Consider the following 18,294-nt stretch of genomic DNA (forward strand, 5'->3'; position numbering starts at 1 on the left):
TTGCCCAAGTGGCAAAAGGAACTACTAAGGAAATAAGTATATAAAAATACATGAATGGCTAAAAATCCATTGGTGCATGAACAAACATAGGATCTAATTGATTGAATTTAACTATGAAATTGAAGATGGAAAATTTAGATGCTCTGTCCCTCTTATATTGCCACATCATGCTGCTGACACGTGGTAATTCTACCAAACCGAATAAAATTACAATTTCCAAAACATAAAGCGATCTTTTTTTTTTTTTCGATTCGATTTCGATTTAAGTTCTAAATTATCACCTTTAATTATGCTTGGAGCTGATTTTCAACAACCAATTTCGGTTCAGTTCGGTTCTAAAATGACACATTTAATTAATCATGTGATAGCATCTACCAATAATAATAATAATAATAAATAAATAAATATATAAGCATGTAGCACTATGAAGATATTTTCCCTTGGGCAACAAAATTGAGTTGGTAAAGTGTCACATGGATACACTAACATCTTTGATGAAGAGGCTTCCTACTGTCGTTTAGTTGGAAAAATTGCAAAAATTTTATAGGGAGAAATTTGAAAAAGAAGTATCATCTCAGCCTTTCCTTGGTTGATAACCTCAAATCTATTTTTCTAAAGCAACTGAATTGTGACTTGCTCCTTGTTCCATTGTTAGGATTTGTATTTGACCATCAGATGAAGCTTAGACACAAAAGTCAGCTTGGGATGAGAGAGTCAAGGATCAGAAATTGTGAGATCATAAACCTAGCTTACAAGGAAGGTACAACAGTAATCATTATTGATTATTAAAAGATAAAATCTGGAAATTTACCAAAATACCCCTAAAGAAGGGATACTAGTTTCCACAATGAGACAATGCACATGAATGACCACACATATGGAGCTGATAATTCTGTATTTAACCATGTGACCTTCATTGACTACAGCACAAACAAATAATTCAAGAGTACTGAATATAGAAGAAAACTCTTGGAATGCCAAAATAGAATTTAATGTTGAAGGACAATCAACTGCTACAAAAACCTGAGGTCCTACATATCTTTAGTTGAGTGAACTCTCTCTCCACCAGAACAAAGATGCAAAACTGATTAAACCTAGCTTTCTTAAATATAAACATATGCAAGAGCACAAACATTCCATTCTGAATGTAAACCCCTTCAGATACAAGAAAAGCTTGCACCACCTTATGGGCGGAAACTAGGTTTAAATCTTATTTTCATCCCCAAAAGAGGTCCTGACAAATTCTTTTGAACATCAAATGGGCTTTGCTGACTTGTAATGAGCTCATCAGGAATCTTTGCACACTATCTTTGGACCATCTTGATGCTGATGCAGTTAATTCATCAAAGGATTCTATCCTGAAGATCTGTGATAAAATTAGAAGCTAGAGAAGTGAGCCTTTTCCCTGTCTCCCCTGCAATGTTCTTAAGGGATGAAATATCCTGTGATGCCTGGAATGGAGCAAAACGAGAAAGGTTAGGCCTACACAAGAAAAATTCTAGGTTCCTACTTGTCAAGTGAAACCCACAAGTCTTTATTTTCCAAGCTTTCATTAATATCTTAAAATGATTTTACAGCTTGACATGCATTTAATTGCTAAACTGGAGAGGTAAAAACATGGAAGAGTATATACCTGGAAGGAGATTCGGTTGATCATATCAGCTGCTGTTAGGTCTAGTCGGGAATCATCGACATCATGACCAAAGAGATCAGCACTAGAGATGGCCGTTGAACCCTAGAGAGGAAATAATTATTTAAAAAAAAGGGTAAACGCCATGAGAAGACAACCATAAGAAATCTAGAATTCCTCCAAATCTAGGGATCCAAATTGCATCTTGAAATGACTTTTAAAAAGGGATTGTTCTCTGTCCAGGAGAGTGGCCTACACCAGCACTCCCATGTGTCTAGGGGAGAAGAGAGACACATGGGAGCGTTGGCGTAGGCCACTCTCCCGGACACAGAACAATTTCCCTAACTTTAAATACTCATCCAGAACCCCCCCCCAAAAAAAAAAAAAAATCTGTAATGGGTAAATTTACCGAAAACTTCTGTAAGGACATTTGAGCTTCCATGTCACTGCCTTTCTTCTGATCCCCAAAATACTGGGCTGACGAGATAGACTTGGCATTGGAAAACTTTTTCCTTGCTTCATCAGTTTCTTGAATCTGAAAGCCAAGAGAAAGTATAGGAGTTAGGAATGTCCATCAAATAGCCCACATCATACGAAATTAGAGGAAGTGGCGTCAACCTGAATGTTATAGTGGTAATGGGAGTTGAGAATTAAAACGCAGTTAAAGTCCAATATCAGAAGGAAGAGAATGCTAAAGTAGGATGGACTATAAAATCTGGTGCACCAGGTCATTGGAGAGAGAGAGAGAGAGAGAGAGAGAGAGAGTCCCAAGTTGAGAAGAGGATTACCATTGGCATTTAACCCTGAGGACTGGTAACAGAGGAAATAAATTCATGATGTTAAGGCATACTTCAGCATAGGGAAATCCATAAAGGTCACATTTTCATTAGAAACTCACTCGGGGAATAACTGACGTAGATAGCAGGAGCAAGGCCAAAACCAGTCCAAACAGGTTTTCGGATTCATAGTCCAGTTCTTGGACTGATTTCTATTTTGTTGCAATTCCGGTTCTCTACTTCAGCCATCAATCTGGACCGAGAATGGACTAATATGTGTCATTCTGAGTGTCCGATGGGTTGTATAGTCCATGGGATTTATATGTTTGGGTTTACTTTTGTAATGGGGTGTCAATTCTATAAGCCCAAATATTGGTCTTAGAAGGAATTAGTAGTTATTTTATGTTTCTTAGTCATTAAGAATATTAGGTTTCTATATTTTGAGTATTCTAGAAGTCTAATTATGTGCTTTATTTCTTTCTTAGTGAGCAAGTTATTATTTGTTAGGAAGTTTGTGTCATAAGTCAGTAGGTTTCTAATTTTAGTTTGTTCCCTTTCTAGTTTCTTACCATGTATTAAGTCCCTAACCTCTACTATATAAAGAGGCATTGTTGTAACACAAAGACATAGATTGATTAATGAAGTATACTTGTGAGCTACGCTTACTCCTTGGGCCTAAGAAAGGATTTTCCATCAATTGAGAGAGTTGAGGGGGCGAAAGACTCGGGCTGAGATAGCCATTCCCCTACCCCCTTTCTTCAATCAATTCTCACCCTCTTCCTTTCTTTCTTTGTCTACTGTTTAAAGTGAGATTGAAGCCCTCTAAGATTGTTGATAACAAGAGCATGCATCCAGGCCACCGAGTCCAGTTACAGGGTTTTCCCAGAAGATTTTTCGAGTGTGTTAACTTCCAGACCAGATCTTTGATTGCTGCAGGATTTTGAGGGTTTGTTGAGGACCTTAGGAGGACAACTCTATCCAAATTTGAGGATCATCTGCTTCCAGCTCCAGTTCTTCAAGAATCACCAAAAAGTTTCATTTTTCTTACAACCAGCATAAGTCTCAATCTGGTTGGCAAAAATTGCTCATTTTTTTGTTTGTTCCCCATATAGGATCTCCATTTCATCCAAACTTCAGGCCCCATGGAGCCCTATTTGGTGAGACACAATTTATGCAAATTTCGACCTAAATCTTAGTCTATTTTCAGATCTGTTCTTACTGTTGAATCTGATCTATTCTAAGTCTTGTTGGAGTTTATGATGGATCCTACTGGGACTGATTACCTTGGTAATTAGTCCGACATCAATAACTAGCGAACATTCCCTCCCTTTTTTTAATGACAGATATTTCTCCCACTAATGTTACTGTGTTGGGTAGTATAGCAATCTTTGAAAACTTGAAGGCCCCCAACAAAAGGGTGTGCCTTAACCCCCCCCCCCCCTCTTTATACTAATTTGGGAAATCAAGGCTCCCCTGTATGGCCTAGTGAGAGAGAGCAGAAGAAAGTCAGGGAAAGCTCTCTTTTTTAATCAGCTGTGTTTTTTCCTCTTATTGAATGGGGAATCAGTAGGTTATCTGTTCATCCTTTGCCCTTTTCCCAGCAGCAATTTTGATTCAGGAGAGCTTCCATGGATCAGTCCACACCCATTTGAGAACCGGGATGTTTGGTTTAGTAGGATATTAGTATTTTACTTTCTTATTTTAGTTTATCTAGTAATCTTTTTTGGGCCAGAGATCCATTCCATTTTTAAGTTTAGAGTTTGATTCCATATAGGTTGGGTTAGATATTAGGAGATTTTATTTCTAGTTCAGTTTAGACTTCAATTAGGAAGCTTTTAATTTCGTTTTTATATTATGCTTGTAACCCAATTCATAGGGCAGATTTGAATTGAAAAGTTGGCTTTATGAGGTGTGAAGCCTGGCTGTGTATGCGATTCCCCCCCCCCTTTCTTCCTGCGATTCCTTTTCCCTTCTCTTCTTCTTTCCTCCCCTCCCATGGATACCCCTTCTTTCCCTGGTAATACAAGTCCTTAAAGATTTGTCTCGAACTCTCCAGTGGCTGGAGAGTTGGTCTGATCTGAAGTTTCTTGGGTCGGATTATCAGTCTAGGGCAACCCAAAACCTAGACTATTAGCCCCCAAATCCTCCTCTCATGTGTGCTATCCAACCTGAGACCAAGTCCAGTCTATGTTTTCTACCGCCAGAAAACTTTCAGGAAGTTGTGTTTGTCTTCAGGTGAGATATTTACCTTCACTGCCAGTGGGTTAAAGAGGGTTATGAGTGAAGATTCAAATTCCAGAGTTTCAGACCCTTTGAGCTTCAATCGATTGAGTTCTCTTCACCGCAAGGAATTCTCCTCTGCTGCTCACATCCCAGGTTAGTGTTTGAAGACAAAGCCTCTTCCCATTTATTAATCAGAACCTTTTAAAACCCTTATTCCCTTCCCTTTATCTGGTTATTACCATGGTTTAAAGTATCTCCGATACGTATCTTAAATTTAGCCGGCTGATACAGAGACCGATACCGATACTTTAATCCTTGGTTATTACATTAAGAATTATTTTACTAACTTTCCAGGAATACCCCTCCCTCATCTTACGTTACTCCTTCACTTGTTTTCCACTTGTTAGCTTGACGTCCAGTAATTACCAATTCTGCCACTCTTTTAAACTTCAAAAATTTACTTCACTTTGGATTTGAGTGTTTCTTTATCTGGGTGGGCCCATAAGAGAACCCAATAGGGTTATTCTGCATCAAGTTTGGGCGCACTTACCAGTTTTATTTAGAGTCAATTGCATCCCCAAAAAGGGAGATTTTGATCATCAATCTCCCATCTCAGGAGGCAAGTCCCACATGCTGTTAAAAAATCCTGGTTACTGTTTGGTCCATTAGGTAATAAAGGAACAACAGAATGTCCAGAGGATGGGAAAGATCCACAGAGTAGTAGTAGTCCCTGTGGAGTTCTTAGGCTGTGGCCTATTGGCCTAATGTTGCATTGTCGTATTATTATCCTTGTTTTCCTTCTTTTTCCTTGCAATAAAAGTTTCATTGTTATCTATCACAAAAAAAAGAAAAAAAAAAATCTCTAAAAAAGATCTGATATCACTATAATAACATCAACTTCGAGTATATGGAACACGTATTTAACAGATATTCTTCCTTTCTGTTTGGGAAACTGAAGGAAATGATTTACTATATTCATGTTACAGAAGATCCAAACAAATCACTCACTGAGGGAAAAAAAAAACCAATCAGAAAATGTCCAAATTCATATTTTTATTTTTATTTATTTATTATTTTTTTTTTAAAGAGCACTCCTCTAACATCCCAAAATAAGTTATAAACATTTGGTGAGAATCCTTTTGCCAATTTTAATTCCATTCTAGCCTGTCAAGGATCATATCAAAACCCTAACCATTAGAGGCAGAGCCAGGTTCAACCCGTCCTTTATATCCCTATAGGTACATACTTTATCCTTTTGGTGATCATTTGCAAAACAGTACAAGGCCTCCATTCCCAGTTCAGAATAATCTAAACAAGAGCTCATTCCCCAACTTTGAGAATAAGTCTACTCAAATCCTTTCTCACCACCAGCAGAAAAAATGCGGGGGGGGGGGGGGGGAGCTATTAGTATCAGTAACTTATGTGTGCTCCAAGTCTCATTCTTCTCATCATGTGCTCTATTTGATCTGTAACATAAGCTTTCTCCATGCTTGTATGCATGGTAATCCATTACCTGACTAAGTGTTCGATCACTATATTTACAGGACAAGGGAAAAAAAATTAAAAAATTTACTGCACAAAATACATCTAGAAGATTAAGAACTTAATATCAAATCTTCTTGAATATGCCACCTCTCTAGTGTCCCCCATTTTAGACAGCCTAATCTCTCAATACATCTTGTTTGGACTCAGCTCCTAGATTCTAGTAGAAGTTCCGTGCAGTATATACAAAATTATAAACAACAGATAGAAAGGTTAAACTGAAAAGACATAAAAGGTGCTCCATAACCAATCTCAAATAAAAAGATTACGATCTGGTTATAAATCGCAGAAAACTAAGACATGTATGAAAGTATAAAAGCAAATTTAAAAAGAAAAATTGCCAACTTAAAAGTAATTCACAATTTTTTTTTATTTTTCATTTATTTTTTTTATTTTTTTGTGAAACTAAATGATGGGATAACCTTAGGGAGGAGAGGGGAAATCGCACAAAGGGGGCAAGGGAATCACACAACACATGAATTCAATTAATTCTAAATAAAATTCACTCTAATCTCAAACATTGAGTTTATGCAAGTATATAACGAGAAAACTGTAAAACTCCTACTTAGACTCTAACACTGAAACAGATTCCTATTTCTCTATCTCCTACGTATCCTACCCACAAACAAACATGAGAAATAAAAGACATAGTATTAAACTAAACTACTTCCAACCCTTGTTGGACCAAAAACCTGGGTTGGACCGGTTCTTCTTGGCCCTTGGCTTCCACAGCCGGTTATACTGGTCTAACCAAGTAAGTGCAGCTGTATCTACATCAACTCTCCTCTTCTGAAAAGAACTCGACTCCGTCGAGTTTGGATGAAGTCCAAGAATGCCGTCAAAGTTGATGCGCTTGATGAGAAAAGTACCAACTGTCCTCTTGAGCTTGAGGAGGGGAAGATCCTTTGCTAGAAGGAACTTTATCTCAAGGCCACCATGCTGAAAAGAGTATGTATTCTCATATCCACAGTGCTTGGCTTTCTTGTCGAACAACCATGGGCGACCCAGAAGAATGTGACAGACTTTCAGAGGGAGAACATCACACTGAACCTGATCAATCAGTCCACCAATGGAATACGTGAGCAAACACCTTTCATGAATTTTCAGATTATTGTTGTTCACCCACCCAACCTTGTAGGGATTTGGATGGGGCTCAGTTTTTAAACCCAACTTGCGAACAACATCTTCAGCAACAACATTGGTAAACTGCCAGGGTTAATCACCATATTACATAAACTGTCATTGCATCGCACCCTGGTTTGAAAGATATTGTTACGATGCCAATCGTCCTCCTCGGGAATCTTCTGTGTAGTCAAAAGAGAACGAATCACATAGAATGGTTGAGGCTCACGATCACTGTCACCATCATTGATTTCATTAGGTTCACAATCACATTCAACCTCCGTATTTATTGTTCCTATTTTCGGTTGCTCTTCTGGTGCACAGGGTATAAAATTGTCCTTATCAATGTATGCTAATCGGTTAGGACATTGATTAGCTCGATGCCCGTACCCCTTGTATGAGAAACATTGGATAGCTTCCTTTGGAAATACTGAGTTCTTGTCATAACCACGCTGAGGTATGGATAATTAGGCCGTGAAGATGACATGTCTGAATCACGACGAGGCGAAGAATACGGTCGGCTGAGTCGTGAAGATGCCATAGATGAAGCACTAGCCTGTGGTCTGCTAATTGACTTTTCCTGTGAGGATGACTGTGGCTGAATAGAACTACAACCCCTAGGAAAAGCATCTGTAAATGGCCTCCGATTATATGGACATTTAAGACTTTCCTCAACTTGATATGCTACTTGTACAACATCTTCCATTGTAGGCAGTCGACTAGATGCAAGGGCAACACTAAGTTGAGGGTGCAACCCATTGCGGAATTGTGCTACCAATACTTCTTCATCCCACTCAAAATCAGAACAAGTGGCCAAATAATAAAATCTAGCAACATACTCTTCAACAGTCAAATTCTCTTGTTTCATCTATGCAAACCTAAGATGCATGCGTTGCTTGTAATCAAAAGGCAAGAATCTCCGGTTCATGACTTCATGCATTTCGACCTAAGTAGTGACTAAACCAATGCCTTGGGTTCGATTCTGTTGTTGTTGCTTGATCCACCAGACTCGGATGCCTTTCAATTTGGCCTCTGCCAATAAGATCTTTCAGGCCTCGGTCTACCCGTACCATCTGAAGTACGTCTCTAAATTGTCAATTCAATTAAGGTATAGTTCTGGATTGTTGTCACCATAAAAATCAAGGACATCCAATTTTGCTGCTCTTTCTGCTCCATCATATCTACCAGTTCCATAGGGTGGTGGCGGTGGTGGTAGTGAAAGTGACGGATCCTGTGGAGTGGTGTTGGAAGGATTCCCAGATTGAATGGGACTCTTTCTTCTATCTACTGCCACCAAATGATCAATAGAAGCTTGCATGGATTCCATTATTGTCTTAAAAGCTTCAATTTTTGCATCAGTTTCTCCTTGATAAGAGTTCAGCTGTTGAACAACTTCACTATTGGCTACTATGGTGGAGATGGGCAAGATTACACTCAAATATGATGGCAAAATAGTAAATAAAGGAGGTTTAAAGAGCAATGGTATGGGCAATAACTCTGGTTTTTTTTTTAGGGGGGATAGCAGAACTGCAAATACTTGAAATTAAATTTAAACCATAAAGGGTATCGCGTGTGGGGCAGGGGTATAATTGGAATTAATGAAAAAAAAGGGACAAAAAGGTATAATGGAGAAAGGGAGGGGTATTGCTGGAAGTTGACAAGAATTTAAAGAAAAAAAGGGAGAATAAAAAGAGATCGTGGGTTGAGGTTTGGATTACCGACCAAAAGGGTTCTCCTACTCCTTGGAGACGGAACCAGCGATGATGGGAGAAGTAACCAGGTATGTCGCCCCCTCACTCCCTCCCTTCTCATATTCTCTTCTCCTCCTCCTACTCTTTCTTCTCTTCTTTTTCTTCTTCTGGTTCTGTTCATTCCTCTTCTTGTCTTCTTCTTTGAAATTCTACTCTTCTGGTTCTATCGCCTCTTCTGCTGTCTTTTTTTTTTTTTTTGGCCGCTGGAAGGGGTTTGACTAAGAAGAGTTCTGGTTCTAGCTCTGGGTATGGCTCAGCTTCTCTCTCTTCTGCTCTGTCTTCTTCTTTTCCTTCGATCTCTTTCTCCTTTCTTCTTTTGTCCTTCTTTCTCTCTGCTTTGCTTTTTTTTTTCACTCACCAGAACCCTAAAACAGGGAAGGAGAGGGACCGATTGAAGTGAAGGGAAAGAGGAGGTGGTGAGATAGAGAGGGTCCAACTCTTCTTTTTTGCTCAACAGAAACCTTGTAGGAGGGGGTCCGATTGAGATTTTGGGGGTAAAGAAGAAAGGTCGGTGGGTATTCTTTGGGGAAATCAAAGGAAGATAAGGTTTCAGCAGCAGTTTTTTTTTTTTTTTTTTTTTTTTTTTTTTTTTTTTCAGTTCTTGGCAGAACTGGGCACACCAAGGAAAAGAGATAGAGGGAAGAAGAGAGTGATGGTGAGGAAGGAAGGGATTCTTAGGGTCTGATACCAAATTGATGGGGTAGCCTTAGGGAGGAGAGGGGAAATCGCACAAAGGGGGCAAAGGAATCACACAACACACGAATTCACTTATTTCTAAATAAAATTCACTCTAATCTCAAACATTGAGTTTATGCAAGTATATAAAGAGAAAATTGTAAAACTCCTACTTAGACTAACACTGAAACAAAATCCTATTTCTCTATCTCCTACGTATCCTACCCAAAGACAAACATGAGAAATAAAAGACATAGTATTAAACTAAACTACTTCCAACCCTTGTTTGACCAAAAGCCTGGGTTGGACCGGTTCTTCTTGGCCCTTGGCTTCCACAGCCGGTCATGCTGGTCCAACCAGGTAAGTGCAGCTGTATCTGCATCACTAAGAACATCGTCAAAAGGTACAAGCATGGAACTGTCCAAAAGAGCAAATGATTATCAACCACATACAAGTAGCGAGCCAATAAAGCATCAAATTTGCACAAACAAAATTACAAAAACTTCCCTAGCTTTTACAGTCAGTAGTCCAGAATCCAGGGAGTAATCACTATACTTTTAAGCTTGAAGGATCATCAACCACTGACCATACATGGTTCCAGATTTTTAGGGTACCAAAACAATAGATTCTTAAATGTTACAGGGTTTCACCTTTTTAAGACTTCAGAATTTTATATTCTATGACGAATCTTGGAGGACAATGAAAAAGGCACAACAATTCCAGCTGTACACATTAAGATCAACTGGTTCTACTTAAAAGTTAAACCCAAACATAACCCACAAAAAAGTTAAAACTTGCCTGCACTTTAGAAGAATTAAAGCTTGTTTTTTTCTGAAATCCACTGTCCATCCCATAATCAGCAAAGAAGCTCAATGACTTGGGAGGGGAAACATGATTTATCACATGTACTCCTCCAGAACTGGTCTCAGCAGATTGAACATTCTCCACATACTCGAAGTGAGAAGGAAAAGATGAGGAAAATGTTGATGTAGCATTGGCTGAAGTTGCTACTATAGGAGCTGGTTCTTCAGGCTTCTGTTCATACAGACTCTCATTTGGCTGAAATTACAGAGACATTCCAATTATTATTCACTAAATGTAACTCAAGTCATCAATTTGTTTCAGGATTAAACTTCCACAAACTAAAACAAACCTGCAATTAAAGAGATGTGCCTCAAAAACTTCTCAGTAACTGGCCAATTCTTCCTGGAAAGAACAAGGACATACCTTTGTGGTAAGCTTCCGGACACCAAGCCCTCCAGTTTTTCCAGTCCTCTTCGCACCAAGGGGCTTTTTAACAGAAATGGTGCTAACCGTGTGAGAATGAGCTCTAGGTGAAGGAGTAACTTCTGGTGTTTCATGTCTTTCACTCGAACTTTCTTTTGGAGCTTCAGGGACCTTCACATCAGAGAATCCATTGCCTGCATTCGTTGACTGAGAAGCAACAGGTGATGAGGGCAAACCAGCCTCTTCTGCCATGCTTTTGGCAACTTCTTTTGAAAGTATTTGCCTGTACAACTCAGCAGCCCTTGAAGTATACTTTGCCTCAATTTTTCCCCCATCAGTCCATCCATGCTGCTTAAAGAAAACATGTGCACGGTTGTTTCCCCCGAAACTCATCATCTTCAACTGCTCTAGCGCCCATGAGTCCAGATTTGTAGACCTAGATAAACAGATATAATTTCCTTAGTCCAATATCATATTAAGCTCTTGAAAGGAAATTCTCAAAATATTGTCTCTTGGTTTACCCCTAGTTAAGGCATTTACACCTTACTCAGATTACTCTTCCATTTCAGAAGAACAGATCACAAACGATCTATTTAGTTGCAATGGGTGAACAACTATGTCCAAATTTAAGCCCAAATTTGGTCATACCACAATAAAAAAGTCCATAGTTTTCATAGAGAGAGATCCATGATGATGGATCGCTAAACCATCAAAAGCCCACATGGTTCCACCCTTGGTAGTTCAAACTACATGTTGATTTTTCAATGGTTTTTTGATGCAGTTGTATTAGACATTAGTCCCGTATGGATGCCTATAAGTTTAGAAGGCCCTCAGGGAGCAGTTGGCAGTCTAATGGCTGAAATTAATCTTTGTGTGGCTAGATTATACCTTTTACTTTCTTGGGTTCATTGTAATGGGCCTGATTTATAAGCCCATAAAGTGGGGATTAAGTTAGTACACTGGATTAGTGGTCAAGTGTTTGAGTTAAAATAGGATATTTAATAGCTTCTTAGAGTTCAATTTTGAGTCTATTTAATTTGAGTTTGTATAAATGAGTGATTATAAGTCCTTTCATGAGTAATGCAGCCTCCATCAATCAAAGATGATTTGAGTAAAGAGTGTGAGTTTTTTTTTTTTATTGGCGTCTTTGAGCAATGCGTATGGGATTGGTATCTCATGCATGATTTCTTCTTCTCCATTGATTACAAAGTTAGTTTCTACAATTCCCTTCTTTCTTCATACCAATTTATAACTCTGATTTTTTGAATTCCTACTCCAACTAGGAATTTTCTGAAACTTCAAATCTAACCATTAGATTTCATTCTACTTCCATACTTAGCAATGGGTTTCTGTTCTGAACATTGTTGCCACAGTGAACCAAGGAGGTGGAGGGGTTGTCTAAGCGCTTAGGCGAGAAGGCGTCCACCTTAAGGCGAATAAGGCGACCAAGTGTTATTTTTTATTTTCTCTATTGTCTAACATTATTTAGTAAGCTATATACCTTATATCATAAAACATCAACATTAAGCCACATCAAGTCATTAAAAATCAACATTTTGCCACATCAAATCATAAAATATCAACATTAAGTCACATTAAGTTATAAAAAATCAACATTTAGAGAAATGCTCTTGTTCTATAATAAATTTGACTAGTCAAATGATTTTATTTTTACATGAGACTTTTGTATTAAGTATAACATAAAATCAACTTTCTAACAAGTCTAAGATTACTTAAATCTAAGTTGTAATGACAAAGTTATGCTCCGGTCAAACTTATTTTAAAGTGCGCAAATGCTATTAAAATCGCCTGGATAAAAATAATTTTTTAGATATCAAAACAAAAAATTATTTTACCGGACTTTTGGTTTTAGCAATGTTTTAACATGATAGGATTTAAAAAAATTTCATGATTAAGAAAAATCCTAGCATTTAAAAGTTGAAAATTGCCCCCATAACCAAAATCCAGTTTTTGTTCTTGGACTAAGGGGTTGTTTTTTTATCCTTTTAGAATTTGATTTTTAAATTATTTTTATTGGATTCAAAATAGGGGGTATTAGCTTATTTATGAATAATATCTTAAGTAAATGTTTTTTAAATGATATTTGACATAAATAAGTGTCAAAACACAAGACAACATGCAGTGCAACAAGGCAACTATCGCCTAGGCCCCAGGCAAACTGCCTAGACGCCAAAGCGTCGCTGATGCCTTGACAACTATGGTTCTGAACCTTCTTAAAAAAGGCATACTCAATGCCCACCATTGCAGGGTCAGGGGAGGTCACATATACACAGACTTAACCCCCGCTTCACAGAGAAGCTTTTTCTAGACTCAAACCCACGACCACTAGATCACAATGAAGCAACCTTCCTGTCATGCTGAGGCCCACCCTCTTCTGTTATGAACGTTCTTAAGGTTTCAAATTTCATTTTTGTGCTGATTTCTTAAGAGTCCTACTTCAAGTTGGATTTCTACTTCCACTCTATTTTAAGATCGGATTTGATTTTCTATTTCAGCTTCATATTCTTATATTATTGCTGAAATCTGTCGGTGTTTTAATATTCTTTAATTATTAGTTTGAACCCCAGAAGATCTGCCATTGATAGTCACTTCTAAAATTCTGTTTTCAAAAAATCCTATTCCTAGTAGGATATCCTTCTAACTCCAGATCAGACCATTGGATGAAACTCATCTTCTGAGAAGTTGTTCTAGACCACTAAGAGATCATTAACCAGATTTCATTCCCATCAGGGTTGTTGATTTTTTTGTTCATGTTATTCGAGAAGCAACATTCTTTGGTCTATCTAGAGGTGTATTAAATAGGTAAGTTATTTTCAACCATCAGACTCTATTATATTCTATTCTCCGTTGAACCCGCTGGATGCAATGTTCCACTTCCTTTGCACAAAATATATACATAGATTCTATTGTCGATCTTCCTCATTCAATGCATGGAGAAGTGCCAAGAAGGTATTACAATCCTACAAGTGTTTTAGCAGACTGTCTTACCATATCATGACTATTGGTGGCCAAAAAATCAACTAGTCAACAGTGAACTTCCCTTACTAATCAGTAGTTTGTTGAGGAGCTTTCTCCCTTTCGGTAGGATCAAAAGGAGGACACAAGTCACATAAACACCGGATTTTCTTCGCTAGCCAACAGCGCCTATTTGCTGATCAGATAGTTGGACAACCTCACTGTTTTTGGGCCTTTGAACATCAATTCAAGGGAAAAGGTGGTTTGTACATGCGTCTCTCAGTCTCTCTTCTCTCTCCTCATTTAATGATGGGATCCCATATACAAATTGACTCCTACCAAAATTCCTCTCCTTCTCTAGGCATGAATGATGCCAATATAAGGGTTTGAAAATTAATTCAAGGGAAAAGGTGGGTTGTCAACGTCCCTCACAGTCTCTTTTCTCTCTCATTTAATGATGGGGTCCCATATACAAATTGACTCCTACCGTAATTCCTCTCCTTCTCTAGGCATGTATGATGCCAATATAAGGGGGGAAGCGTGTCGATCCCTCTCCCTTAATGTTATATTGAAGTTGTATAAGAATTTCTTTTGATCAATAGAGAGGTAAGTTGTAATTTTAAATGTGTATTACCAAGGTTTGAGCTCACTAACCAGAATCATTTCCTGTACCTCATATATACTCTATATTGTCTGAACATTTTGACCTCCTGGACCATTCAGAGTCGACTGAATAGTTTAATTGTTTCCTCTTGAGGTCTAGGATCTGATCTTTTTGATAGAATGAGGTTTCTGATTGAAAGGGTGGTTGCTTTGGAAATATTTCTTCATTCCATCATATCATATTATTGGAGAGGACTAGGCAAATTTCTGTGGATTGTTTGTCTAAACCTTTTTCCCTCATTGATGGGATTGAAATGTGACATACCGAGCACATGCTCATAAAGATTTAATAGTGCTACTGTATTAGCATTTTGAGATATCTGAGTGTGGTAGCTGAATCTGTCCTTTCCACACATTCCTAAGGATTGGATTATTAAGCCCAAATGTGGATTGGTGTTTGATTGTCAACCTAAGCCTGGGATATGTGGGCTGCTTTCAAAGTAATTCAACACATTTCTTTTTTCATTTGATGTTATCTCATTCCTCCTTTCATAAAAGTAGGTTGGGTGATGGATTGTATTGGTGGTGGAAGAATGCATGTAGGACGCTTTGGCTTGACCGATTTATATGGTACATCATGTAGATAGCCGGTACCTTATCATAGTCTGTCGTTATAAGCATGTGGCTGATTTGTAGTGATGCGCCCATGGTTTAAAGTATCTCCGATACCGATACGCACCCTCCGATACGCATCTTAAATTTAGCCGACCGATACGATACATGGAATTTTTAAAACCCTTTCGCATCGATATATCCTACGATACATACCGATATGCACCAATACACTATCGATACGTATTGATACTCTAAAATCAAGGTGAAATATACGTTTCGGTATGTATCGGTGAGTATTTGTATGTATCGATGAGTATTAGTACATATCGGTGAGTATCGGTGAGTATCGATATGTATCGATCGGTACGTATCGATGAGTATTAGTACGTATCGGTGAGTATCGGTATGTATCGATCGGTACGTATCGATGAGTATCAGTACGAATCGGTGAGTATCGATACATATCGGTGAGTATCAGTATGTACCGATACAATGCGCTACGGTCATATAATGGCCAAGATGGGTATTTTTTCAGAAAACACGATTTTTTAAGGTGTTTTTGTTCCAAAGTTGCTGCCAGTCATATTTCTAACTAAAGTGGAAATCAAGGTTGTTAACAAGGATTTTATATTTATGAGACAACTACAAACCTTGAATTCTTAGTGCAATACCCTTAATTTAGTGTTTATGCATAATACAGGTTATCAATAGCTTTTTTTAATAAATTTTTTATGCAAAAGTGGTTAAAAAGGTGTTTCATATCCATTTATGAGCGTATCTTTAGCATATCTCCGATACGATACGATACCCTCTGATATGTATCTTAATTTTGGTTGACCGATACGGCAACCAATACCGATACTTTAATCCTTGGGTGCGCCAGATTGACAACCAGCACTTATTATAATTAGCCATAACCCGTCAATCTTTTTGCATGGATCCTCACGCTCGTCCTTGCTTGGAATCTCCATGTAGCCGACCCCATTAAGTTGGGATAAGGTTTTGAATGTTATTGTTGTTTTGTTGTTGTTCGAGAAGCAACGAACTATCAAACCAAGGCAACTGATCGTGGATACCGATCGAGTGGTGTTGATTCTCCCCTTCTATAATACTCAAGGACGAATTTATTTCAACACCAGGGGAATTGATGCAATGGCATTAGACATTAATCATGTATGGATGTCTGTGCGTAAGTTTAGAAGACCCCCAAAGAGTAAGTCCCATGGGCTGAAATTAAAATTTGAGTAGTTATATTATTGGATGGGCCATTTATTTTCTTGGGTTCATTATTATGGGCATAATTCATAAGCTCATAAAGTGGGAATAAAGTTAGTACATAGGATTAGTAGTTAAGTGTTAAATTATGATACCTATAGCTTCTAATAGTTCTGTTTTGACTTTATAAGTTAGTGTAAAAGAGTAATTATGGTCATTTTATAAGTCAATTTAGGAATTTTAGGGCGTATTATATTTATAAATTAAGTGTTTTGAGTTTAAATTATGATTCCTATAGCTTCTAATAGTTTTGTTTTGACTTTATAAGTTAGTATAAAAGAGTAATTATGGTCATTTTATAAGTCAATTTAGGAATTTTAGGTCTTTATATATAAATATAATACGCCCTACATCAATTGAAGATGATTTTATTAAAGAATGAGTTTTCTAAGAGTTTTAGTTCTGTTCAGCAGTGCATATGGATTGGTATCTCATACCTGATTTCTTCTCTTCTCCTCTCTTCTTCTCCATTGATTACAAGGTTAGTTTCAGGATTTCTCCTCTCTTAATATTAATTCCTAGTTCTAATTATGTTGTTAGCATCATTTTTCCCCCCTTTAAATTCCTACTCCAACTAGGAACTGAAACTTCAAATCTACTATCGGATTTCTATTCTGCTTCCATACTTAGCAATTGGTTTCTGTTCTCTTCTTATGGTTTCAAAATTTGATTTTTGCGCTCATTTCTTAGAGTCCCACTTCAAGTTGGATTTCAAGTTCTATTCTATTTTAAGATCAGATTTGATTTTCTGTTTCATCTTAGGATTCCTATATCATTGCTGAAATCTGTTGGTGTTTTAACATTCTTTAATTTCTGGTTTGAACCATAAGATCTGACATTGATAGTCAATTGTGAACTTCTGTTTTGAAGAATCCTATTCTAGTATGATACCCTTATTACTCCAGATCAGACCATTGGATCAAACTCAGCTTCTGAGGAGTTGTTCTAGACCACTAAACATACCTTTGACCAGAATCTCATTCTCATCTGAGTTGTTAATTATTACTTATTGGAGTTCTTATAAATCTGGTATTTTTCTCTTCAGTGTGATGCTGGTTTTCAATTGAGTTTCTAACCTAATCTTAGGTCTCTAGAAAGTAGAAACTCATCAACTGGTATCAGACCAGAACCTGAAAAAAGATTCAGCATAGAAGTAGATTCTTATATTTACTACCTATTACATACACTCCAAGAAACTACCAAAGACAAGCTTATGAAAAATTTAATAAAAAATTTGGAGTTATTCTTGAAATTTTGAAACCACAAGTTGATCAAGGAAGCCTTTGATGATGAAGACAATAAAGTGGAGCCCATGATCAAAATCAAAGATAAATTGATCGATGATTTGATAAAAAATCAAGGGCCTTCTATCGAATATATTGAAGAGGAGAAATCACTCGACCCTTTAGACATCGAACATGTGGAAATCATTCTTTTGCAACAAATCTTCAAACTCATCACTGATTTTACTCGTGAGAAGCAACAAAATGTCGAATCAAGGTGATTGATCATGGATGTCAATCGAGTGGTGTTGATTCCCCACTACTATAAAACTCAAGGACGAATTTTTTTAACACTGGGGGAATTGCTGCAGTTGCATTAGACATTAATCTTGTACAGATGCTGATGTCAGACTAAATTACCAAAAGGTAATTTGTAATACCCCGCTTCTTAAACCCGGTCTGATTTCGCGATTGAACCGATTTAACCATGCAGGAACCGAGCCATAGGATATTAGAGCGGGCTCCTTATGGGCTATGATGGCACGGGTGACCTTAAACACCGGCTGGCCCGACAAGTCCGAGCCAGTGCCAGAAGAAACGGGAGTGCCCAAACCGTGTACGTGCACCTACCATAAGGCTATGTACGGATAAAACAG

The 18,294-nt window shown here is 37.7% G+C and overlaps 1 protein-coding gene across 1 annotated transcript in view; it reads right to left on the minus strand.

The window, feature by feature from the left end:
• Window positions 1-936: 936 nt before the first annotated feature.
• The window catches only part of LOC122086525 (probable ADP-ribosylation factor GTPase-activating protein AGD8), a 29,219-nt gene continuing 11,861 nt past the window's right edge, over window positions 937-18,294 (minus strand). The window contains exons 3-7 of the mRNA XM_042655406.1: window positions 10,947-11,382; window positions 10,518-10,778; window positions 2,040-2,165; window positions 1,634-1,735; window positions 937-1,451 (exon numbers count right to left, since the gene is read on the minus strand). Of these exons, the coding sequence (XP_042511340.1) occupies window positions 1,344-1,451; window positions 1,634-1,735; window positions 2,040-2,165; window positions 10,518-10,778; window positions 10,947-11,382 (1,033 nt within the window). The 3' untranslated portion in view covers window positions 937-1,343. The remainder of the gene's footprint in view (window positions 1,452-1,633; window positions 1,736-2,039; window positions 2,166-10,517; window positions 10,779-10,946; window positions 11,383-18,294) is intronic.

The sequence above is a fragment of the Macadamia integrifolia genome, chromosome 8 (assembly GCF_013358625.1).
Source record: "Macadamia integrifolia cultivar HAES 741 chromosome 8, SCU_Mint_v3, whole genome shotgun sequence".
In the NCBI taxonomy this organism is placed as follows: domain Eukaryota; kingdom Viridiplantae; phylum Streptophyta; class Magnoliopsida; order Proteales; family Proteaceae; genus Macadamia; species Macadamia integrifolia.